The sequence below is a fragment of the Amphiprion ocellaris genome, chromosome 5, assembly GCF_022539595.1.
Source record: "Amphiprion ocellaris isolate individual 3 ecotype Okinawa chromosome 5, ASM2253959v1, whole genome shotgun sequence".
NCBI lineage: Eukaryota > Metazoa > Chordata > Actinopteri > Pomacentridae > Amphiprion > Amphiprion ocellaris.
In genome coordinates, this window is record NC_072770.1 from 14,867,651 (window position 1) to 14,894,097 (window position 26,447).

The following is a 26,447-nucleotide window of genomic DNA, read 5'->3' on the forward strand; positions in this document are numbered from 1 at the left end:
AAACTAATGTTATCTACGACCCAGATCTGATACATGTTGTACTTATTAACATACACATGCACAGAAAATAAAATCACACACATCTGGTGAATTGACGCAGAATGCCTTTTTATGCCTTTATTAATAGTGATATCTGAGAAGAGACAGGAAGCACCAGAAGTGATGAAGCAAATAGCCATGAGCTGGAACTGAATTGCTGAACTATCAGTGCACCCGCTGAACTCCAACATTTCACCAGGTTGCTCCACTGTATAAACTTTGATAACAATGTGGTACCCTGGACTGTTTGTTAGAGGAAAACCTGTCTGCACAGCTCTCCCAACATGACAGCTCCTTTGAAAATCCGAGGCCTGGCGAGCCTCACAGGTTGTCAGAAACCAAGAATGAAGGATTATGGACTTACACCTCCGACTTTTTCAAAAAATCCACCGTGGCTCCCGAAGTGGATGAGCTGCTCGTTGAAGAACCAGGTGAACTTGAGCTCCAGAGACGGGTCGTGGCTCACTTGGCAGGGCAGCACCACGCTCTCCCCCACGGTGACGTCCAGCGTGGCGGGCAGGGTGGTGATGATGGTCGGCTCTGAAACACAAACATTCGTATTTTTTTTTTGGCACATTTGATCAAACACACGTTGCTCTGTTCCTCCTTTTTTCCAGGCATTATAATTCAGCACAGGAAATGGCTTTGCAAAAAAAAAAAAAAAAAAGCCAAGCCCTTCCATCATCCTTATGGATATGTCAGACTCAGTTAATAGAAGGATATACGGGACAGAGCACACAGCAAACTAGGACGCACAGCTACAATAACTGGTATTAGCTTCGGCCTGAGCTCGTCTCTGTGGGGACTCTGAGTCGCGTCTCTCCTGCATCCTGAGAAGCCTCCATGTGTCACTGTCAGCTCAGCCTTCAGCCTGGAACTCCCACTCGATTCGCCCGAAATTCCCAAAACGCACTGCTAGGAAAACAGTAAACCGCACTTCTTTCCAGTCCTCGCTACTCTCTTTTCAAGCCTGCAGTACATTACAGTGGTGTCGCTTGGGAATTAGACAAGCGTCCCTTATCTGCACTTGTATGTGGGCAGCAGAGGAGGAAGGTGGAGGGACATGAGAGAGGCGAGATGAGAGGGAGAGGCTTTGTTGTTGGGGGTGTACAACACCTCTCTCCCTCTTGGGGGTGCTGTGATTACTTGGTTGAAATTGCCACTCTGAGCTCATGGACTAAATTAACCATGGCAAATGATCCCTGGACAGGCATAGATTCATGTAGAAAGCGCCGGCAGTGCAGTCTTCATCCAGAGTGAATTCGATACCTTCATTGTTTTGGCTCCCTCACCCACATACCACCACCACCACAATGTGATTTATTTATCTAGTCGCTTTCTGATTTCAGGCCAGAATGCTATCAACTGGTAGGTTTTGTCATACGCGCAATCAAAGTGTGTCTGAGAGGCCCAGTTCTTTTCTGCTGGGGCTAAATGGTGAACGATGGCGGTGCAGTGAAACAGTCATAATAACACACTGAAGGTGTTCCAGGGTCTGTGTCGACTGTGTCGTTTGTGCTTCTAAAGGTTGGCTACATCTTGGAGAACAAAATGCTGGACAGGAATAGAGAAGCTAAAAAATTTAAAAGGTAAGAAACACACTACTATAAAAAAACAAAGGGGTCAGGATGGTTTTGCAGTGGTTTAAATGGGGAGATAAATGATGTGAGGAGGAACAACAAAAGACTCAGGAAGGGAAATACATACGTGGGTCCTCAGTCAAGAAAATGTATTCCACTATTTGTGCGACATGGAAACACATAAGGATGCATTTCCTTCATTATTTCTCCAGCAGGGTTGGTGTATTTGACCGTCTTTTAACACCAACTCCTTTACTTCTATTGTGTGCTGCCTGGTTTCTCAGCGTCTCCGGGGATTCGCTGTGACAATGATGTTGGGAATATGCTCTCTTATTACCCTCCTCTGTCATCATTTGTGACAGATTATACGGACAACCAAGGTTGGTTACACAACCGCACACTGGGTTCTAGAGCGTAATTTGATTGATTTCTATCTTGTATAATGCCTTGTTACCTACTGACGCTGTAAACGAGAGGATAGTAACCCACTCACTTAGTGGGGTCACTGAGAGGCAAGATGGAGAGAGTGTTAATGCGCTCAGACAGGCTGGGCTGCACCTTAGGAAAGTGCTAAGGTGGGTCAAACATGCTTTGTCATGTTTCACTTTGTAGTTAAAATGCAGAACATTTTAGAAGTGTTTTCTCCACCGTTGTTACACACGGCGGTGTTAACTGTCCCTTAAGCCCCAGGCTACCATTCGAAATTTCCACCTGAGGAAACATCTCCAAATTCAGGCAGTGACAGCTCCAAAAGACCAAATTGAACAACTCTGGGCTCCATGGATAAGAGACACTTTCTCTCTCTGTGCCACCATGAGCCCAGAGTGGAATTAAAAAAAACCTCACAGGGTTACTTTCATCTAATCAATAATGTGAATAAGAGAGTAAATAGGGGCCTTAAAAAAGCAAATTAGTAAACAATCTAAAATCACTGATCCTGTTCTAAAAATGATCAACTGCAACTTAAATCCATTGCAACAGAAATGAAGCACAGCAATTGCAAAACTCATGTTAGTCATAGTAGCACTAGAATGCCTAGGATGTAAAAATGGCAGCAGTGGGTGTTTTTTTTTTGATAGGTGCAGTGGAGACAGACAGAAAAGGAAGGAGAAGACATGCAGCAAAGGGCCGTGAGCAGCAATCGAACCCAGGCCACTGCATCAGGGACTAGCCCCTGTACGTGGGTCACTCACTTAACCTGTTGAGCTATCCAGGCGCCCTAGCAGGTGGTGTTTTAATAACAAATATGGCCTGGACCTGGTACAGCATGATGTATAAATTGATCAGAACCTTATTAAATATGTAAAAAACAATACATAACACGTGATTTGCACAAATATGTATTTACGCATGTAACACGGTGCTCAACGTGCAGTTCCTCCACTCAGGAGTGATAATTTAGCATATAAATACAGCTAATACATACCTAATGGTTGTCACAGAGTAAGATTGCAACGTTCACTACTGAATCTCATTATACTTTAAATAAAATGGCTCTCACTGTGTTATTGTTTTTTTTTAAACTACTCTAAATCTGAAAATTACAACAACAAAAAAAGAATACTTAGTGTTTTGGGTATGTCTGTGTAAATCACAAATCATATTTTAGCATGCACTGATTAACTCAGGAACATCAAGTTCTCACACCAAAATGATGTCAAAAACACCAGGGAAATGGACTCAGAAAGCCTTACGGGCCTTGGGAAGCCAGATTTAGGTGACCTTGTAGGTCTTTAAAATGGAGAAAGTTCAGTCAAAATGGAGAGATGAGATGACAAGAACCTGAAAGAGGAAGCCAAAAACAAGGAGACTAAACTCCAGCAATATCAGTATTTTACAGGAAATGCAGAAAGTCAGCTAGAACGTCAATTAGAATTGCAAATGGTTGTTGACTATTTTGTGTCCATGGAACCAACACCTGAACTGCCAACCACAAAAGAAGCCATAAGGAGAAGTATAAGAGAATAACAGTTAGAGAAGATAGAGGTTTAACAGAGGCATTATTTTTTATTTAATCTCTTTAAAAGCATAGAATAGGTTGATTTGTTTAAGTGATTATTGCTTTACGTATATGTTATAATAATCACAAACAATACATATTTAAGGATGTTACACAAGGGATCATGAAGGTACTTGAACTAAAATAAACTCTCACACAACTGCAAAATTTCAGGTCTATAGTCTCTTTTTCCTGAAGATAGAGTACATGACTTCGAAAGGCAACAAACTGGACCTCAAGCACATCAAGAGCTCCATCATGCATCTGTAGCTCCCTGCAAAAGATCTAATGTGGGTTTTCCATATAGGGAGAGTATAAAGGGGTACAAAAACCTGTGTTTACTGAAAAACTTTTGTTTTAGAGAAACAGCATGCATTCCTCAACTGCCTGGGGACACTAAGTCACTCTGACAAAAAATACTGATGACAACAAGAAGAATCATCAAGGCAACTGGAATCGACTGCCAATTGTGTAGCGCCAGCCGAATTCAGCATCGACTTTGCAGGGCCTGGCAGAGCAACAGCAGAAATTGCCAACTCGTCAATTGCCAACTCATCAACTGACAATCTTCTTTGACATCATACGACACCTGCTACAGCTGATAACAATGATTTTCAAGATTTCCAGCCTCACCTCGCAGAATCCAGGAAGGTTGTGAGCAGAGCAGCCAGAATAGATAAGAAAGGGGAAGATTGATTTGATTGCTGAGTGATTGTTGTATTTCTGCATTTGTAACATTTGGATCAATCTGGTTATAACTTTCTACAGGTATCTGCATCGAAAGTAAAGGTTTCCTAACTTTATTATATCTAACTTCAATGCTTTTCTTTCACTTTTTCTTCCAAGTGCAACCACAACAACTGTTATAGTCAAGAAGAGAGAAAGCGTTTCTCATGAAGTATCTTTAAGGTTGGCCAGTAAGGCTGATAGTGAGTAGTGGGTAAGGCTTTGCGAAAAAGACAGTTAGTAGCTGGACAAATCTCCTTTACCTCAGCCTATTTTCTATGATTAGAATCTGGTTCTGGTGTTGAGTCAGGGGTAGCAAATCTTTTCCACTTTAATGTGAAGGTTGAGCAGGACTCCTTCCAGTTAAGTCGTCACATTCAAGTGGAAAAGAAGTCTGGTGTTCCCAAGTTACAATGACAAAATGGATTTCTTGTCATTGTCTTCTTAGCCTATAAAAATAACTGTCCAAAAACAACTAACTCAGCTGTTCTCTGACTTCTTCTGGTTAAGGTTGCTATAGGTGTTGGTACCTAAAACTCAGACATTCCCCAACAATTAACTTGGTAGTCATTATACTACTAACAGAACAGAAAGTGATATTAATGTGTACCCTAGAAAGTCTTTCAGTTGAGGCAAGCAAGGTCAGCTGAACAAGCAACAGGAATTACTACAATGATGTTGTAGTTTACGTCCTTGTCTGTCTGGACTTGACTTTTGACCTCCTGAGTATAAAATGTCATCACTTCATGATTTTATCCTGTTAGACATCTTTGTCAATTTTAGTTATGATTAACAGATGAGTTTTTCCATTATGGACAAAAAACATGTTTTGTGTATCACAGTGACCTTTGACCACCAAATTCTAATTCGCTCATTGTGAGTCTAAGTGAATGTTTGTGTCAGATTTGAAGAAAATGCCCCTCTAGGCATTGAAGAGATACTGCATTCATCAGAATGGGACAGACGGATGAACATACGGAAAACACAATGGTTTGGAGGCATAAAAAACAAGCAAATGTACAATTTTACATTTTAAGACTGTGACAGTCTCAGCCTTTGGCTGTGCCTGCTGCTGCTCCTCTCCCTCCTCCCTTCCTGAGGGTGGGCAGGGCTACCTGGAGCTGCCTGGCCCCTCCTCTCCTCCTGGGCCATTTAAATTGATGCAGTACACCTGGCTCTCTCGGCTCCTGCGCCCTGGCCACCATGCTGCCCTTTTGTTCTTTCTTTATTTTAGTTTAGTTTGATTAATCTACATATCCACACACCACATGCACCATAACACTTGCACACATACTGATCCACACTTTTCACGTTCTATTATTTAAATAAACATTTTGTTAAACCTTTGATTTCGTGTGGTCTCCCCTCTTTGTTACTTCTCATCGAGCCAGAGTAGTAACAAGACCATAATTTAAATAATAAATGAAAGCTTAAAATTTTCTTGGCTTTAGATGGACCTATTTTATCTATAAACAGTAGCACAAATGCGTAAATATATTGCTAACTTTGATGGAAATCATTAGAAAATACTAAACCGGTACAGTAGTCCAACCGTGCTTCCAAACCCCATTCCCCTAGACATTTTGAAGAAGGTGAAACGATGCAATGCTACATTTGCTACTAAGAGACAGACCAAAATTACCCTCATCACTTCAAGAGATCATTTTCTAGGAACTTGTAGGTGCTTTTTTGAACAAACAGCTGATGTATTCATTTTCTTCTGGTGAGAAGAACTGTATACAAGCCAAGCATCATTATAAAATAAAAAAAAAGAAAGAGGGAACGACCCCCAACCATGCTTGACGTGGAGATGAATGAGAATTGGCTCAATCTTTTATCTAAACAACATCTAGTCGTATTAGTTGCGTTACCAACAGCAACAACAGTCACAGCTCAGCACCACATGCCATTCCGAGGCAAAGGAAGTCAAGGAAGAGTAGGACCCCAGATACCTAATGTAGCCAGACAAATGACTTACTAACACTGGCTCACAGTGGGAACACTCAAAGAAGCTGTGTAACAATAACATATGGTTGACCACAAAGCAGAGCGCGCTAACAGTTACCAAATGACTCCCAGCTCCTCTCTGAGGCGTACTGGCAGCCTCACATGGCCACTTTCACCAGTCTCCCAACAAACATTGTAAATAATGCCCACACTCTTCCCTTCCTGCTGTGAATAATCCGTCCTCGCTTTAATGATCTAAAGCTGCAATGCATAAGTGTGTATTCTCCAATGAGAGTGTATACTGTACATACCCTCACAATGGTTCTCTCACAAGATGACTGATGTGAGCTTGACTAATGCATAGACGAGAGCATTAAAGAGCCACAGGCCACGTGATGTGGAGGATCTTGAAAACAAATTTGCTGTAGCAACAAAAGCTTCACTTTCACCTTCCAAGTCCTTCAAACTGAGATTCACACAGATGACTCGGAGGCATCCAGGTTCACGATAAACACAAATTTTGTAAAGAAACTATTTTTTCATTGCAGGTTAAAAGTCGTTCCTTTAAAGAATCTACAAAATCTGACAGTGTAGATCAGGCTAAGGTTTGTCCGGTGTATTTCAAGGTAAATCATTGTAACATTATGCAATCACCTTGGTGAAAAAGCTCTTCAATCCTTACAGGTCATTTTGGAACAAAAATGAACTCACCCTCATACAAAGAAATCATTCCACTCTCAATTTTACCTTCCATTCCTTTTCAAACCAACAAACCAAAAAGAATGCTTTCATCGGCACATCACAAATTCCTCCGACGCGCTTTTTTGAGCTCCACTTACTTACTTAAGGACAAATCAAAGGTTTCTCAAGGACAAATTTGAAAAGCAAGGAAAACCTTGTCTACATCGCTCAACAGATAGTTACAAGATCCTCTCAGTACTGTATTCGTATGCTGTGTAGTGGCCCATCTGTAGCAACCTGCTGGTGATTACTGACAGATGGCTGCTCATTATTTTTCTATATGGCTGTCAGAAACCACATATCGCATTTATTTCACATCGTTGCTGCCATTCAGCATGGGCCACAAAGCTTGTTGGGAAACACAGCTGTAACCATTCAGGACAAAAAGTGGTATTCAGGTCAACTTTTCCCCAAAATTCTGATCGAGTTGATCAGAAATAATCTTTTTTGTTAAAATGAATCATCAGCCACATGAGCAAATCTGTGAGCCTTCACTTGGCTGAATGCTACAAGAAGTATGCTAACATTCTGCATACTGACTATGCTAACATACTTAATATGGCTACAACAATTTTTCCAGTTTACTGCAAGTCATATATATATATATATATATATATATATATATATCAGGTTTTTAAATGGAATGTGATGTGCGACGTTTGGATCTGACTCAGATTTGTATTCAAATACAATAATGACTTGTCACTCCCAAAGTAGACACACCCTAAAACATACCCTGCTTTTAATGTCTATTGTACTCTACATGGGGCCATAATTTACAACATAAACATCATCCTGTATTTAGGGAGGACTGAACCTAACAACTGAGATCATAAACTCGTTAGGAAAATGTTTCCTGAATTAAAAAAGATCAAGAGAGAATCAGGCTAATTTTCTCATAGACTTCTATACAATCAGACTTTTTTTCCCATCTAGAAAAGCCACCTCCTGCTGGTGGTTAAAAAGAATGCAGGTTTAAGGCACTTCTGCATTTAGACCCAGATTTTTTTATACGCCACCTAGTCTAAACAAGGTCTTTAATGCTGTACAGAGTCCTGGAGCAAATATGTGATTTGGGATATTTGGGTGTATAAACAAAACTTGACACGGATTGACTTATACTGAAAATGTTTGGGCAAAATTTCGGACACAGTTTGAATTGTGGTTATCAAATTCCAAATGGACTGATTGTTAGTGCAAACAAGAACTGTTTTTTATATGTTTATTGCATGATTAGAAACTTTGATCTCAAAATCAACCAGTGTAAAGGGGCCTTCGGTTCATCAACATGCTAATATTTGCAATTCAGCTCTAAACTGAAAGTACATGTACGGCTGACAAAGGATCAATAAAGTGATAATAATTCATCCTGAGGGGAATATATATTTCTGTACTAAACTTTATGACAATGCATAATAAAAGGCACATATGTGAAGCTCATGGTGCTGCAAGAAGAAAAGTAAGATGAATATTCTGGGACCCATGAATGTCTATAAAAACATACAAAAAAGTCCCTGGAGTCATGTCACTAGCATGGCTAGAAAACAGTGTAAACACAATGAACATGATACATGACACAGATAAAATATTGCTTTTGTGCCCTCCAAACACCTCCAAAGCAAATGGCTGCAGTGATGTGTCACAATGCTGAAAAGATAAATTGCCTTCAGGGTTTGGAGAGACAAACAGAAGCGAACGCCGTATGATCTCCCAAGTTTTGAGTTCACTGACCATCTGTAATGATCGGCGGCAACCCTAATTGCAACGGCTCATCTCCAGTGTAATCAAAATTCAGGGAGCACATCTATAATCAAGTGCAATTAATCTGCTAATATCCCCCCAGTGTTGGAATAATGGGGACATTAACAGGGCTCATCTGTTGTGATTGCTCCTCCGCTGTTTGCTAGGTGGCTTATTCACAGCGGGAGACGGCGAATGCTTTTTGACAGGTATTTTTCAGCATTCATATCGCCAAAGTCAATTTGAATAAACTACTGTCATCTCCCATAAGGGCTGATCCAGCAACACAAATTTCTCCTCGCTAAACAGGTTTCCAATCCTCAATGAAGTAGTGCATGTAAATTACCCTATCCCATTTTGCAAACAATATCGATTGTGACGGAAAGGCTCCAGATCATATACAGGAACATTTGTACATCAGCTGCAGAAAACAGCTTTAACATATGATGATGGAAAGGAGGCGAGTGAGTGAGGGTGTCAAATAAAACCCATATTCCCTTTCACAGGAATAATAAGTGGGTAACGGTGCTGTCTATTTATGCCGAGACGACGTGTGCGGGTGTTTCCTTGCAGCTTGATTGGAAAATCACATATAGGCCATCAAACTGAACCTACAGCGAGAACGGCAGGTTCCACAGCCCCCCTTCACTCACACTGATTGGCTGGGGGCGTTCTCTTACCATTTTCATTTCACAGTGTGAGATAAATGGGAATGAGGAGAGTGTAACCGGCAGAGTGTAGCAATGCTGCGCTTTTCATCCTGCCTCAAAGTTGTGCTCAAAATTTCACAGCAATTAACATGCTCAAGTACCACAATACAAAGACATTTTACATTGTTAATTTCTTCACTCAATTATGCAAAGGTTACTGATTATTTTTGTGGAGAGGCAGCGTCGTCAATGGGAGGCAGAGTGAGGCATCAGCATAAATCAGAGGCAAGGTGCACTCTAAGCTCTCCCCACATCCTTGACTGCTGCTGACTTTCAAGCATTTATAATATATGAAATCTGTCTTTTATAATTCAACAGAAAAAGGAAACATGCCTTGATAGTGATTTACAGAAGACAGAGGTGGTCCAGAGCTATTCAAAATTCCATTATGTGATGCATTTTCTGGTAAAAACGGAATGAATGTATAGATATGGCGCATGATATTTCTTTTGCTGTTATTCATACTGACATTAACAAAAGACATTTTAAAGTATTCAATCTAACACCAGCCTGTAGGGCTAAAAAAAAGTCAATTAATCCAGGTTTCTATAGCAACTACTTGGAAAATTGCAGAAAAAATTATATTTTAGCAGGCGGCTATTCTGTTGACAATGCATTTCAAAGGATTTTTACAGATTGCTAACTTGTAGAAGAAAGACAATTAAATGGATTGAACCTTTGAGCAAAAACCATAAAGAAGAGGGAGAAGCTCTGTCTTCCAGAGTCTATAAAAAAATGATTTTGCTTCAGTGTGATGGAAAACATACAGCACTACTCATCACATAGTCTAGAAGGATTTTGGCACCGTTTGATTAGATTCTCTCGGAACCTGTGCAATTCCCTCCCCAACAGGTGAAAGGTTTAATACAGACTCCGCACATGATCAATGTGTGTTCACATATGGCTATAATGAATCTATTCTCTCTTAGGTGGTGAATGAAATGTGTGAGTGAATCTACAGAGCACTGTTTTGCCCGCAGGGTTTGCTCCTGTGAATATGCTGAAGAACGTGTGAATTGTCTAGAACATTTCATCTGAAAATTCCAATAATCTGTTGAAATACACAGCGCATGTAAATCCATATCAACCTTTTGAAATGAGGCATGAACTTTTCTCCTTAAGGCCAATATACCGAAGATCGATAAGTCAATAAATCTACCAGCTGACAAGGAAGGTCAAGGCAGAACAAATAACAATAACACAAACGAACCGAGCAACCTCTTGTGAAAAGAGGGTCACAATGAGGGTGTAGTTCACTGAATGTGTCGGCAAATCCCCCAGGAACCCGAGGAGGTGAGAACACTATCCCCCGTGGAAATAGGACAGAAAAACAGCAGTGTGGACAGAATAAAGCCACAGAATGCACAGCACTTTATACCCAGCTCACATTCATTTTTAATGAAGTATAATAAGTCACAGCACTGGAGCAGAAATGCAATCCCCAGCCCAGATGATCTAACAACACCAGGACTTTTCCACACAGCGTATCCTCTGACAGTACTGGAGGCGCTGAGGCAGTGAGCTGAATGTTTTCAACATCTCTGCAAACAGACATCGCGGCCGAGGTGTTTCTGTCTTTCTAGTAATGACAACACAGAAAAAAAGGCGGCACTCCTTGTGTGACAGAAGAGATAGAGGTGGTTGGATGCTTCAGAAATCCTTCTTCTCTACACTGGTCATTTTGTTATTTATGAAATCATGCGCTTCGGGTTGGTTTTTTAGTAATAAAATATCAAGCCATGCGCTATGTGCTGCCAGAGTAAAAAACATGCATTTGAAGAAGGCATCCAGTGGTTTACTGGAAAGGGTCCCTGCTGACTGAGCTACAAAAAAAGACAATGATGAAACGTATAGGAAAGCAGGAAATACCTTTAATAGTGATGCTTCCTGTGCTGCTCGCCACACCAAACTGGTTTCTTGCCATGCAGGTGTAAAGGCCAGCATCAGATTTGGTTGCATTCCATATCCGGAGGTTACCGTTGTCCAGAATGGAGATCCTGTGGTTAGAGAAAACCAAATCATTCACATTACTGTTGTAGCATCAGGTTGCACTATTAGTAATAACTGTTGCTATGCATACACTGTAAGATTTAACAATGTGGCATGGGGCTGACATAGCAGAAAAGCTAATTAACTAACACAGCGCCGAGAACATTTCTCAGTCTTTAATTAAGTTCTTCTCCTTCGCAGATGACAACCATGAGAAATAGTACAGTATTTTCAGGGGTGATTAATTCAGCGCATGACTTCAAGATATCTAGACCAACAGTGGATCCATGCCCTTTAGACAATGACCACAAGTGCTTCAAAAAAAAGGTTGAAAGGCCCTAACAGAAGTTGACATTTTCTAAATAACAAGCAAAAATGGAAATTGTGCCCTTGAAAGCAAGGTACTGTGGGAAATCAAGGGTGGACCACCTCATCAAAGCACACTGAATTTTAATTATCTGAAACGCTCTGCTGATTCTGCAAACTGTACATATAAAACGGCATCTGCCTGATTGTGAGGAAGGGAAAATGATGTGTGGCTGCTAAATTGCTCTGTTCACCTACGAACGCAGACACACAGGAGTCAAAGTGAACAGAGTCATCCACTGTTACATGGCAGGGAGGGTTTTAGAGATCCATGCGAACTGAGGATGGACCTGAACACACAGGCGTTGTCTATTGTTCCACACAAGGACTTAGAGCTGCAGTCATCAATTACTTCACATACAGGAGTAGCCCATTGCGACAAACCTACACAAAAATTACCACCTGCTTCCACAGTTCCCCTCAGGAGCATTTTAGCATCTTTAAGCTCATCATTTCAATCTTAGAGTCTGCAAATTCACTGTTTTTGGCAATATGCCAAAGTTAAATTTATAGCTTCTCTCGTGATTCACTCATAGTGCTTCATTTATATTTTTCTGTTTTACCTGCTGTTGAACAGTGGTCAGCAGATGGCTTTTGTTTGTATCAAAATAGAAATAAATACACTTCGAAGTTTTTTTTTCTAAAAACCAGTGTTAGATTCTCAAAATCACAGCAAGTGTTACAGAGCTAATTACCTTACAGTTGCTTATTTACACATCCAGCTGATGAAGAAGCAACATCTGGATTTGGGTTTTTGGCCACCTGGTGGACGTATGCTTTCATTTTAATTCAGTTTGCTCTCTTTTCATTCTCTTTTCTTTGTCTTTCTGCAGCTTAGTGCTGGATAGGTAGTGTACAAGAAAGAGCATATTTGTTGACAACAACTGCCTGTTAGATGAAAACTGCACTATGAGCATAAAGAGAGTGAAGCTGCAAAGCAAAGTTTTTCCCAAAAACAAATCTGTCAAGCTGAGAGGCACCATGAAGCTCAGTGCAGAGTTGAATTACAATTATCTGTGGGTTTGTAACAAGAGTTACAAGAGTATCTTATACAGCATGTCAGAACATTGCATATTTTATTATTGGAATTATAATGGGTGAAGAGTAAATGTGTTCATCACTTCAATGTTGCAGCTTATAAAGGTGGTTTCCCTACTTTATATTCAATTTAATTCAATTCAAAAAAGTTTATTTGTCATCTGGGGGCAATTCAAAGGCATGTAGAGCAGTTGGACACAGAATAGTAGCAACAAATGTACAGTAATAGTAGCAGCCATGTGGTAGTTAAAATAGGACAAAATAAAAGTAACTATGTAGACTGCAAAAGCTTAATATAATCTATAATTTTACATTATAATTTACTTGTTGATTGTATTTTGTATTAGGGTAATGACTAACCGTTTATCAATTAAGGCAGAAGATGAGGAACATGCATGTCAGAAAATGTTTTGAAAATTGTTTCTTACTCCTCCATTCAATAACGGAGGAGGAAGTAGTTGCTCAGACAACGGGAAGCTCTGTGTTGGCAATTACAAAGAACTATGGAAATAGGAATGTGAATGTTCAAACCCAAGTAGTTTAATAAACAGTTTTGTCATTGTTATTTCGGTTGTATTATATTTTAATTTTAATTGTTGCAGATTATTGAGGAGGTTTTCGGTGTTTGTGTTGTCTAAAGCACTGTGGAGGTTTAATTAGCAAAGGGCCACCATGACAAAGACTTCTGTAGCAGTTGACCTCCAGCCATAGTGAGCCCAACATAACTGCTGTAGTGTGCCTTTGACCATGTAGCACATTAAAGTGATGAACACGTTAACACATATTCCATTCTAATTCCAATATGCAATATTCTAACATGATATACAAGACACTTGGAAGTCCTGTAAATATAATTATAATATTGCTACTTTCACTTAATTACAAGATCTGAGGACTTCTGACCATTTCCTTTACTTACAGGAAATGCTTATCAAATGCAAAGTTGTTTTTGAAATTTTAGGGTTCCAATCATTAAGTAAGTGTTAGGATGGTGTAATTATTTATGTTATAGCATATATGGCTCAAAATATCTAGTGTATATTTGAGCAGTTTCTTAAAATTTCTAATGTCAACTTATTTTGCAGTGAACAGTAAGAGTCTGTGGTTAGAGATGGTTATATCAGCTTATCGAAAAACTCCACTGCATTTTAATCATTTTAATAATTGATTGATTATTCATTGTTACCGTGACTGACTACCAGTTTTAAAAAAATACTTAAAATTTTCATTACAATTTGCATTTACAAAGTATCTAAACCTGTCAAATAAATCTAGTGGAGTAAAAAGTACATTTCTTCTGAAAACGAAAATACTTCAGAATTGTATCTAAATACGGTACTTAAGTATATTTAGTTACTTTCTACCACTGCTGGTGACCTCTTGCAGCTGCACCCAGCAGTGTGATCCATAAAAGCAGTGTCTCGTTTTTATATTTGTACTAGCAAGTTAAGTGCAACACTTTCACCCCTTCAACTGACATAATGTTTGCTATTCCTCTGAAGCTCTATATTTACTGCTCTGTAAAGTACCTATTAGAACAACGTGTCACAACTGTGTATGTAAATACTCACGACAGCATTAATTAATGAGTTGCCGTCTGAGCTCAAACAGCCAGGGTAAAGGTCTAAATGACAAAGAACTGTTCATCAGCTCTGATTGCTATGCGAGTGATGTGTTTCTGTTTGCGTTTAACTGGATCAACTTGTGAAACGCAGCTTATACTGTGTTGCATTCTCCCCCTCCTGCTTCATTGGGTCTTTTCCAAGGGCTCGTGATAAGAAAGTGCAGAGACAGTTAGTGTAAGTGAATCTACTTTTAAACAACATGGTGCTGCTGAGTGGAGACTTCTGGGTTTATATCAGGGTGAGAAAAAAGTGCTGAATGCAGAGTAGCCAACAATGACCATCAGTTACACGAGGGCATATCGCACTGTGGGATGGTTTGCAGTTAACGACATCAAACCTACAGGCTGATAAATTTGAAGAAAATGGCCCATTAAATGTCACCACTGTCCTACAACTGACCATAACCCTGAGCAGAGTAAGCACAATTAAAACAACTGCTGTACATAAACTACGATGCTGGTATTTGAAGTAAAATTAAAGGTAGCACTGCAGAACACTGGAGTTTCAGCACATCCACTGACTAGCACCACTTTCGCAGTGAGCGCAAACAAATGGCAAAACATATAATTTTAACTAGAACAAGCTCTGACCCAATTCAAGTCTACCAGCACAAGGCGGCTCGCAGCAGTACCTCAACATAACTAAATACCTGCATTTGTTCACTGCGTTCTGTATATCCACAATCCCCTTATCCTCAGGGCCAAAATAGCTATCATGTGGCTGGTGCTCCATGCATCTTGTAAGAGAGGCTCTGCGGAGAGCAAACAAGTGGTGCTGCATGCCAGCACGAAGACAGTTAAATCTTCGGTAGCCTTCCTGTGCAGCCAGGACTGTTTTTGGACGTTCACCGGAGGACCTCTGCTTTTACCGACATGACAGAAAAAAGGAGCAGACCGGCTTTCTGCAGAAGTGTTCATCATTTCAGTATGAAGCTAATGGAAAAGCAGATGAGGTCAGATAGTCAACCAAAGCACAGCAGTGGTGAATAAGACATGGAGGCTTACTATTAACACGTTTCACTTTTGCTCCTACTCTCCACCGTGGCCCAGACACCATGTCTGCACGATGTGTCCATTATGTGAGGAGACATTTCCCACCTCCATGCCGAGAGAAGCCAGCGGAGGGGCAGGTATCAATAATTCACAGGTGAGATGAACACAAGTGCCACTCCTTTCATCCCCGCCTCGCATCGCTTTAATGGACATGGTTATAATTCTCCTAAAAGGAGGCGATTATTTCGAACACAGCGAGATGTCAAAATGCACTCGTGTAATCCTAAAAAACACAGGTGTGTATTTTGGAAGAGATCAAGCCTCAGAGGACAGGGGCTGCACAGTGTTGATCCTCCCTGCTCTGTGACAAGATGAAAGAGACAAATAACATCAGTCACAGAGCAGCTATCACGGGGGCACTGTGAAGTGGAAATCGCAGGAAAGAGCCCGGTCCAAAGTAAAAGCCTGTTTTTGTTATTTCCTTACATTCTCTTTGAGACGCTGTTAACAGATGCAGACGCTGCCTTTTTGTAAGCTTCCCCACAATCAAAAAGACACTTGAAAGCCTTGTTTTGATGTTTCATTCAGACATATTTTGTCTTTGATCCGTTTGATAAATTCCACGTTGTGAGAGGAAACTGTCACAATTCAAATAATGAATCACAGAAAAAAAAGGCAAGAAAATTGTGCATTGAGCACAGCGGCTTTGAACCGAGTGTGGGGCTGGAATGTAGAGCCGGTTTTCTAATAGGAAGCAGCAGCAGGAGCCTTGTGCCTCAAATAGAGAAATCATATTATCTCGCTTTCTACACAAACACACTAACTCGCTAATGCTGTCGAAGAACACAAATGCACTCATAAAAATTCAACATGCAAACAATATGCATAATCACAGATCACATTCTGATTTGAAAGTCCCAAAGGGACCCCTTCTTTAATACGTGGTGTTTCTGTGATGCCGCAGCTGATTGGCAGCTGGAGGGATGGAGGGTCTGTATGCCTCTCTACTTAATTAACAGGGTAAATAAAACCGGCTTGTGAAAATAGGGGTTAAGATTCTATCAGTGGAATCACTCAGCCGTGAGACCACGGGAAAAGAGATCGTCACAAGCTTACGGTGATTTCACCAAATTAGTCTCAGCTAAGGCCTTTTTGCACACAAAGATTACTGCCTCGGTGCACACACAGCAACTCACCACTTCAGCAGTCGTTCACTCCCAACTACCAGTTAACTAAATGGAAAGAAAAGTAAGTGTGAAAGAAAAAAAAAACATACTGCAAGGCATGTGTCTGATATTGTGTATTGCCTGCCGTGGTGAGCTCCCAGATAAGGCGAGGCGTGTCTGCGTTGGTATTTCCAAGCTACGCCTCCCATCGCCGACCTACCTGCAGGTGATGTTTCTAATCATAATTGTATCAAAACGTCAGCGTTGCTAACAGCGCTGGAGGCGAGAGACTGTAACGTCGGCGAGTTGTGCGGAGAAAAGAGGCGAGGTCACCGTATCCTCTGAGCCGGGAGAAGGGGTGGGACCTAACTTCAGGTGTTGATCTATGCTCTTGACTCCTTTAAAAACCCTGAAGTGTGGAGGGTGGGAGGGGCCGTCGGAGATAAATTGAAAGGCTGTCTCTCCTAAGGTTTCCCACAGCGTGCTGTGCTGGAGAGAAACGGCCTTGTCAGCGGCATAAATCAAGCCCAGCTGTGCAGCTTAGACTCAGGACGCTGAAGCCTACAGATGCGACTGTGGTACGACTCCTCGCTTTTATGCGGCATCATGGCTAAACGACGGGGCCTTGTGTTCTCTTGTGAAGTTGTCAAAATCAAGGTTAACGGTCAATTAGAGACCACAAAGCAGGTTTTATTTTGGTTCATTCCAGTCAACAATGCTATTGGCTGACGCTGGTGAAAAACAGGGACACCTGGGCATTTGCTTTTGACAATTCTCCGATAAAGGTGTAATTGATATTGATTCCTGCTGTACTCAGACCTGTACCAAAGACTCTCACCTTGTCACATGGATCACTGCCGCAGCAAATGATCTGGACATAATCACACGGATGGGGGGTGATTAGCTTTGAGTTGATTTGAAATGTAAAGCTGTGCCGAAATAAATGTACGTATGGCAAGGCATTTCTAACGGCTAGACTGGGTATGTATTGCAGAAATCCATAATTCATCTATTCCTAAGAACATTTCAGATATCCACAATGTAATTCTTCGTATGATAAATGACATTGCATCCATCGTTGATGTGTATTTGGTCTTTCATTAAAGAGATCTACATTCCCCACTGCAGATATCTGCAACTGAATTATGACTTGTAATGATTCCAGTTGCAGACATTTACAGTTTAACTTTGACTCTTCGTAATTCTAGATATCTTTAATTCCCCACAATTCACAATGTCTACATTGTCTTTTGTGGAAATCCTAATATATGAATCTGTCCAAATGACATTATGGAGATGATAAACTTGAATTCTGACTACTCAAAATGTGACAAGAAATATATTAAAATACATTAGAGTTGGACTGGGTGAAAGTGGCAGATATCTGTAGGTGTGTCAGAAACTACGAGTGGAAAGCGGAAGCAGTTTGCTTTTCAAACATTTTGTGACACTGCAACCATGACTGTTTATGACAAGTCATTTTACAACCACATCAAAACAGTCTTCAACTTAATCTGGACCACAAGTCTTTGATGAACAAAGTTATTGCTCTCCACACACTCTTTGCGGATGAGCTCCTCCTATTTCACTGCATTTTCCTACCATCTTATTGGTATTTAGGATTTAAATTCCAGATAGTCAAACTGCCACTAAATGTTAAAATACCTTGTCATCTGTACACAAAGCTGAACATAACAAGATTAAATAACTGGCTTGAGTACCATAAAAGTCTATATTTATTAGCGCTCATGGTTACATAATTTTCCTTCATATTGGACTATCAACCGGTGTACTGACCCTAAGTGGCTTTCCATGCTTTTAGGTTTGACTTTTTCATTTCTGGAACATCTATTGATAGTTTCAGGGAGCTGTGCACCATGAAAGATGGAAAAAGAATGCTAGAAGTTGTGCTTTAAATGTGTCTGTGAATCTTTTCTTAGTCTGATCACATTAAAAACACCTGGTAGCCACAAAAAACCCACAAATCATTCAGTCTGTGTTAGAAGTCATTACACAGCTCAATTACAGTTTATCCCACCAGTCTTTGAACTGTAAGAAAGCACTTTACCATGCAGACAATTACCATCAATCACACAGAAAATGCCCACCTGACAGGAATCTTTTGGAAGGAAGCTCAACAACACTATGACAAGTGCCTTTGTGTTCGCTATTGCTCTGAGACAAAGCAAATATTAAAGAATGATCGACACAGAATAAGCACCCATTCTTTTACTATCAACAAAAACAAGCTCTGCAACTGGGAGCAAGATTCTGTGCTATTTTTTTCTTCCTATTTGGCTACATTAACACTGGAGTACAGTAAGTCGCAGCCAGTACTTGAAATGACTTTCCTTTTGGTTCGCTGTGTATTGACACTTGTCTCCAGGGCACCAGCTAGCATTAAAGCTTCTTTGGCAATACTGTTGCTTTATAAAAACATGGCCAGGGGACAGAGGTGCTGAGCTGCGACACAAGTATTAATCTCTTACTCTATGAAATGCACACTGCCGCTACTGCTCCGGTGTGAATTACCATAATATAAGCAGGAAAATGGCAAGTTCTTTTACATAGCCTCAACAGCTTGGATGAATTTCTTTTTTTCTGTTTTACTTTTTTGATCGATACAGCAGGAACTGTGTGCCGCATTATAAAACTAAGAGTGCTAGGTGTAGTTTGTTTAACTGTTTGATTATTGGCTGTTCCATGCCAGGAAATGGTCACTTAATTAATTTTTTTAAATAACAAGAACAGCTAAGCCTCAATATTCATAGTGCGGAGATAAATGAAATCAAACATACTGATTTCACTTCAACAATAAAAGGTAGAAGTGCACAAGTGTCTCCAGGTGTGAAAATACTGTTACCTTATCCAAGCCTATAATGTAAAAAAAAAGAAAAAAAAAGAGACAAAAACCCCCTTTCTCATTAACTGTCTCACACACACATAGACCCACAGTCTCCTGTCTAAGGACCTCAGTGCAAATGAGCCCTCTCAGAATAAATGTTGTGTAAAACTGTGCATTTTTTTTATAGGAAGGTGTCTTAATGAAGCAGACTGATTGAGAACATCTTAATTCTCGCTTGTGGAACATGATGTGATTGTGCTGGTAATTGCATTGTGAGGAGAGGGAGTTTATCAGCCTGGACCACAGAGGGGCTTGTGTATGTACTTCCAGAGGATTCCTTTAATCACAAATTGCTCTCCTGGTTTATTCCCCTTCCAGAGATATTCATCTCAACTCGTGCGCTGAGGTATCCCTTCAGGAATAAAGAGCACACACATGTTCCACAGGAAATTGTCAGAGGAACCAAGATGGATTACTCATGCTGCGCAGGTGGATTCTCACTTTGAAAAACGATATCAGCTCAGTGTCTTCCAGATAAAAATAATCCCAGCGAGAAGTACATGGGATGCAGACGGGTAAAGAGGGTTCTGACCTAATCTTGGCAAACATCTCAGAATTCACTTTATCGCTAGTCTGAGATTTATTTGAGTTTAGTCAAAAGTCAACACCAGATTTCTCCACAGAAGCTGGTTTTACAATCACTCCCCTCCTGCTCCTGAAGAATAAAAGCTAATTTAGCAAATGTTCAGTGGGACTGATAGATGACTGAACATGTACTACATGACCCTATGTGTTCATGGCTTAAAGGGTATATTCTGTCTGTGAGTGATACAGGAGAATGTAAATTGATCTACAAATCATTTTGATGGCCTCTGAAGACAACAGCTCAATCAATTTTTGCTCGTGATCATGACTGACAAGCAAAGGCCAATGTACAGTTTATCAATCATGGAAGTGTCTTTCAACTTGATCACCTTTCCCAAGAGTCATAGAGGCACCAAATAAACGTTAAAATCCAAACGTTCAATTATTTGTTGGTTTAAATTCTCACAAAATCTACTCAGTCATCTTTGTTCCCTGTTGTGTCTCTTTTTTTCCTCACTGTGCACATGAAGACAGAGAACATACAGTAATATAGTCATACATTATATAGTAACTCGGCGGTTCAGTAAAACTTAAGTGGTCAAAGAACCACCATGTTTAGAGTACTGCGGTGTACTCGGTGGCTTTGTCGGTACACTTGACAATTTTTTAAAATGCTTCTGGCAATGGGTTTTCTAAAGGGAAGAAAAAAGAGGAGGAGGATTACACATGGGAGCATACACACCATCTTAAACCATTTAAAGAAAGAGTGACTGTGAAGTAGATGGGATAGACAGACTTTATATGAGTTTGAAGTCTAGAAGGCACAATATTCAATTAGTAATCGTCATACACACAACGCAACATCTGTGCAGTTTAAAATGATAACAGTGGCATAATATTGAGTGTATAGTTGTCTAATTATGACCAAACTTTATGTAGAAGATTATCTTAGAAAGCAAAACAGTGGTTAAAGTTAGGCTTTAATGTTCATATTTTTAAAGATTTCAATTCAATTCAGTGTAATTCAGTTAAGTTGAATGTCATTCAGTTTAACACAGTTCAATTCAGTGTAATTCAATGTAATTCAATTCCACTCAATTCAGTTCAATTTAACATGCTTTATTGGCATGGAAATCAGGTAAACAGTTTTCAAAAGCACGTGAATGTAACTGTCATATTTAGTTTTTATGTTTTAATTATGTGTCCCTCAGCTTATGGTATGCTGTCATACATTATAGGTAACCTGCATTTCCTTCTTTTTTTGATCGTCATCTAGTTTCACATTTAGCTAGTTTTACTTTTGACATTACATAAAGTCCACCAGAACGACGACTAACCAGTTTCTTTGGCCAACATAATGCTAAGTTTCAACTGAGATTAATAAATGTAATAAAAAGCTCAAATCTGATGTTAGCTTGAACTAGTAGCATCTATGATTCAGCCTAAACAAAGCGGGGGAATATTGTAGACAAAATTTCTTGAGTGTCTTGAACAGAGTTCGTTGTACGACAGCTTGTTACCCCACATAATAATGTGCTGTAGTATAAAATTCAGCTAGACTTAATGCAGGTCAGATGACAACCTCCAAACTTTTCATGTCTGTAACATCATGGATGTATTAAGGAGAACTGGATACCCAATTAGAACTGGAACATAGATCAAACAAGCTGTCCAAACTTCCTCCATGAGTTAGATGTATGTTCCGTTAGCCATAAAGCGAAAACGGGCATCAGTGGAACCCTTGGGGAGCGTGTATGACTAATTTTTGAGTCATTTTGTGTGGTTTGTAAAGCCCGTAAAATTTTATTCAGTGTTTTACAGCCACTACTTTTCCAATGAGTGCATGTGGGAGAAATGCGGAACGCTGAACATGTAGTAAAACGGTTCGGCCACCTCCCTAAAAAACTCAGAGCTGTTCTGGGAAGATTGGTAGTATCAGTCTTACTACAGTCCCACACAAATACACAACAAATATAAATACAAAGCTTAACAACTGCTGTGCTGAATCGGAGTTGATCCATGTGTTTTTTTCAGGGCCCATACAGATTATAAATGGGGATGAAACCGTGAACCAATATACATTTGCAGGAAAAATCTAAATCTTGATGTCAAAATTTACACACAGCACAAACTCCAACACAAAACTTTGTTTATTCATGAGTTACATATAAAAATGTGAGAAATTAGCCTAAGCCTGATCCTGGATGAGCTGTATGAGTTGAACAAATTAACCAAGTATGGAAAATCTTTAGACGATATTGTGACTCACTACATCTTAAAACTCTTGATCCTTTCAAACACAGATTAAATGCAAAGTGTAAAAACAAACTTAAGATACTGCATGTCAAAATTCTTAAAGATTCTGCAACTGCATGCAAAAAAATGTTTTTGGTGATTAGGTTTGAGTGAAGGAACTGGCAGTTTGAACAAGAAAATGTGTCTCTAATACAGATAAATGCCTATAATCCATCCTCGCTAGCCCTCAGTGAGCAATGTGAAGATCACAGGCTACTTGCTCATCTAAGCCCAAATTATCTGATGATCACAGCATGTCAAACACATGGTGCATCCCCCCCTGCTGAGAGCCACAAATATATCAGCCTGGTGATTCATATTTGTCTGCAGCGGAGTGACTTTCTGGGCATTCGGTGGCAAAGGTTTAGACACACATCATTGGGAAAAGACAAAGCAGAGGAAAATGCTAGTATTAAGAATACCTGGAATATTTATACTAAATGTTAATAAAATACAATGAGACAAAATGAATGCAGATGAGTGGGCTACTTATCTTGCAGTAACCCTTTCATGTGTAAATTAGTTTAATAGTTGTAGAGGTTAGCAACCCTGCCCTCATCAACATCAGGCATACACTCGTCATGAATGACTAATACCATTAAAAAGGTCTATCATTTCTTTAGATTGCTCATCAACCTGGACATGTACTCCACATTCCCTCCAAAAGAAATGTAGGACTCTGTCCACTGAGGTTTAAACCAACCAATGAGATTATTTCCGCCCCCTGAGCAGCTCTGTCTCCGAGACATGTTTGGATAAATAAAACATTTAATCTGCTATGCGGGTGTGTGTGTGTGTGCAGGCAGGCACCTCTGAACAGTGTTGGGTGTTGTCTGCAGCTGCCAGGATCAGCAAAGCACTAATCCTCGGCTTGCTCCCATTCTCAGGCGATGGGGACCCACATTCCTTCGAGTGACATTTTTTTAAGCTACAGACAGGGGGAGAGGTGTAGGCAAAGGCAAAATGAAAAGCACCAGTCAGCTGCCCATGGCAGCTTTGTCAGGTAGCAAACCTTTCCTCAAGGCAGAGTAACGAAATAAGTCCTTGTGGGTGCATTAGCTCTCAGTATTCAGACCTGGCACTGCTCACTCATGCTGCTAACCTCCACAGAGAGTCAGAACTCCACTTTACAAGCAGATGTTCAATTACAGGCAAATGAGGAAATTAGAGATCTGATGAGAAAAAATGTGAAGTGACATTTAAACATGATAAACAATGATTTTAATAAGAATAACAGCGTGTAGCCTGAGAGTGAGGATACTGAAATAGCAGTGATGGGCCGTCCATTCGCACAGATCATTTAATCAGCGCTTTTATTAATACACCTGTTTCCAGGCGGGATTTATTAATTCCAAGTCTTCATAAAATTAAGCCCTGAGACATTTGATGAGACTCTTATTAAAACCTCCTTGAAACAGAACAAAGGCATTATGGAAAGATAGGGAGATGTTTGATAAGTAAATTAATGCAAAGCTCACAGCTATGCCTCTTCCGCAGTTTTGGTGTTCTCCTGACACTGATTCTTTCTGGAGTGCGTCTGGCTGAGCAGATGGGCCTATAAATGGAGATCACTCTGCGAGACATCTCTTCATTTACGTGACAGCCATGCTTATTTGCTCTGCCAATGTAGGAGGGATATGCTGTATAATTTGCAGGAGGGACAGTGTACCAGTGGGCCATGACGAGAGATAAAATCTGTCCAATCCAGTGTTGCTCTCTTTACAGTCTAATGGACTAATCAGCATCCAGGCCATACAGAAACCCTCCTGCGTCTGCACAAGCCACTCAAAAACTTGTCATGTTTAGCTCGCACCTACAGCTCCGACATTAACAGACACCACTTAAAGCTTGAAACACACCTAGCAGATGATTTCCAAACTGCTCCAGGCACGAAATGAGTCAGAGAACATCCTGCGATAGTAATTTCTCATGCTCACTGATTTATGCGCCACATTTGCTCTTCAATGTGTGTGTCAATAGTTTGGCAAAAGTAGAAAGCAGAATTTTCAGGGGGCTCAAAGTGTACATCTGAGCTCAATATGTGACGAGTGATTAAAAAAAAAAAGAAATACGGGAAGTGAAGCAGGGCTGACATTCTGGCCAGTTTCCCAACAGCATTTTGATTTCTCCAAGTAAATTGGCAAGACATTAAAACCACTGGCCCATTAGCGTGTCAAGCTGCTCGGATGTGGCCACTTTGAGATTCGAGTGTTTTCTTTATGATATGTGAGAGCGTAATTTGGACATGCTAAACATGGAATTATTGTGCAATAAAATACACAGCTCAACGAAAAATGGCTGTTTTTATTCAGTCTCCAACGCTTCACTGGGAATGGACAGCAGCAGTGACTTTAAAGACTGGTGTTGGGTGCATTTTATTCTAGCCTTGTTACCCCCAAAATTACCATCCTTTATTCCTAAACTTCTCAATTAAGTTTTGAGGGAAACACATTTCCTGCCCATTACGTTTGCAATGTGTCATAAATATGTGCCATTCATTTTATTATTTTACTGTCATTCCTTCCTGCCAACCATTTGTCGATGGATGGATGGATGGATGGATGGATTGGTGGATGGATGGATGGATGGATGGATGGCAAGCGAAGAGCATTGTTCAAGTTCAGCTGGCAACAGGCACAATGAAGAAGATTTCCGTGGTATTTAATGTCCTCTGGCCAAAATTCATATACTGTATTTCATGAAAGGAATCCTAGCACTACTATTACCGCTAGCTGACCCCTGAGTGGCAGTGAATGCAAACTTTGGTGCTTATACGATACTGAAAGAAACCCATGTTTGCCCCATTCAAATCTGTAACATTGGTTTGGGACATCCCTTACTATTTTACTAAACCTAACCAAGTAGTTTTACTACCTAAACTTTCCAAGTTTCAAATTTGTATTGATAGTAGTGGAAAGTGTCAACCAACGTAGTTTTGGTACCTAAACCTAAACAAACAACTTAGGAAAATTAAAAGTCAACCATGATTTAAATTATAATTTAAGTTCAAAATCATTAATCCCACACAGGACGTAAACACTCTCCTTGGTCAAATATTTTCTGAATGAAACCTCCACCTCCTTAGTAGGACTTACAGGGCATACAGTTTACAGTTGTTCATTTTCATACAGATTTATCATTTTCAATAACTGTTTAAACATTGTTCAGATTGTCTTGACAGTTTTTAACAGTGTCTGGAAACACCTACTCATTCTATTGTCTACACTGTATTACAATAGTGAAAACATCAAAACCATAGAATCTACATAGTGTTCTGATTGGCAAGAGGAACACATTCAGCCAGAGACAAAGAATAACTAAATGACTAAATGCTGCATTAAATTTCACAGGAAGTCCCTCTTCCTGTGGACATCCAGTTACAAGTCTTCTTTCTTTCTGCTAAAATGACACAATTGTACAACTTCTATAATTCTGACCAATGTTTGCAAAGCAATTTCTTCACAGGAATCAATAAATTTTTCCGTGTAGAAAACAGAAACCACATGTCTGGTACTGTATGATGTGACCCATAGCTTATTTAATGCTTGTTTGCTCATGATCTACACCGATCAGGTGTAACATTATGACCACTGACAGGTGAAGTGAATTACACTGATCATCTCTTCTTCTTGGCACCTGTTAGTGCCACCTCAGCACTGTTGCAGACCATGTACACCCTTTCATGGAAACAGTATTCCTTGATGGCTGTGGCCTCTTTCAACAGGATAACGTACTATACCACAAAGCAAAAATGGTTCAGGAATGGTTTGAGAAGCACAACAACCAGGTTGAGGTGTTAACTTGGTCTCCAAATTCCTCAGATCTCAATCCAATTGAGTCTCTGTGGGATGTGTTGGACAAACAAGTCCAATCCATGGAGGCTCTTTCCCATCAAATATAATTTGATTTGTGCAACGTCTGTATGGATGGACATGAAAACACATTCAAAAGTATCACTTCAGTTTAAGCATCCACACTACTGGCAGGTAACTACGTAGCAAACAAGGTTGTCAGTAAACTCTTTGTAATGTTGAGCACATGTTCTGCTGCTAGCTTCTGCTTTC

General features: G+C 40.1%; 1 protein-coding gene across 3 annotated transcripts in view; it reads right to left on the minus strand.

Moving 5' to 3' along the window:
• cntn4 (contactin 4) overlaps positions 1-26,447 on the minus strand; it is a 161,251-nt gene that overhangs the window by 14,705 nt on the left and 120,099 nt on the right. For all 3 annotated transcript variants that reach the window (XM_023261306.3, XM_023261305.3, XM_023261304.3), the window contains exons 12-13: positions 11,352-11,479; positions 404-579 (exon numbers count right to left, since the gene is read on the minus strand). In XM_023261306.3, coding sequence (XP_023117074.1) covers positions 404-579; positions 11,352-11,479 — 304 coding nt within the window. The remainder of the gene's footprint in view (positions 1-403; positions 580-11,351; positions 11,480-26,447) is intronic.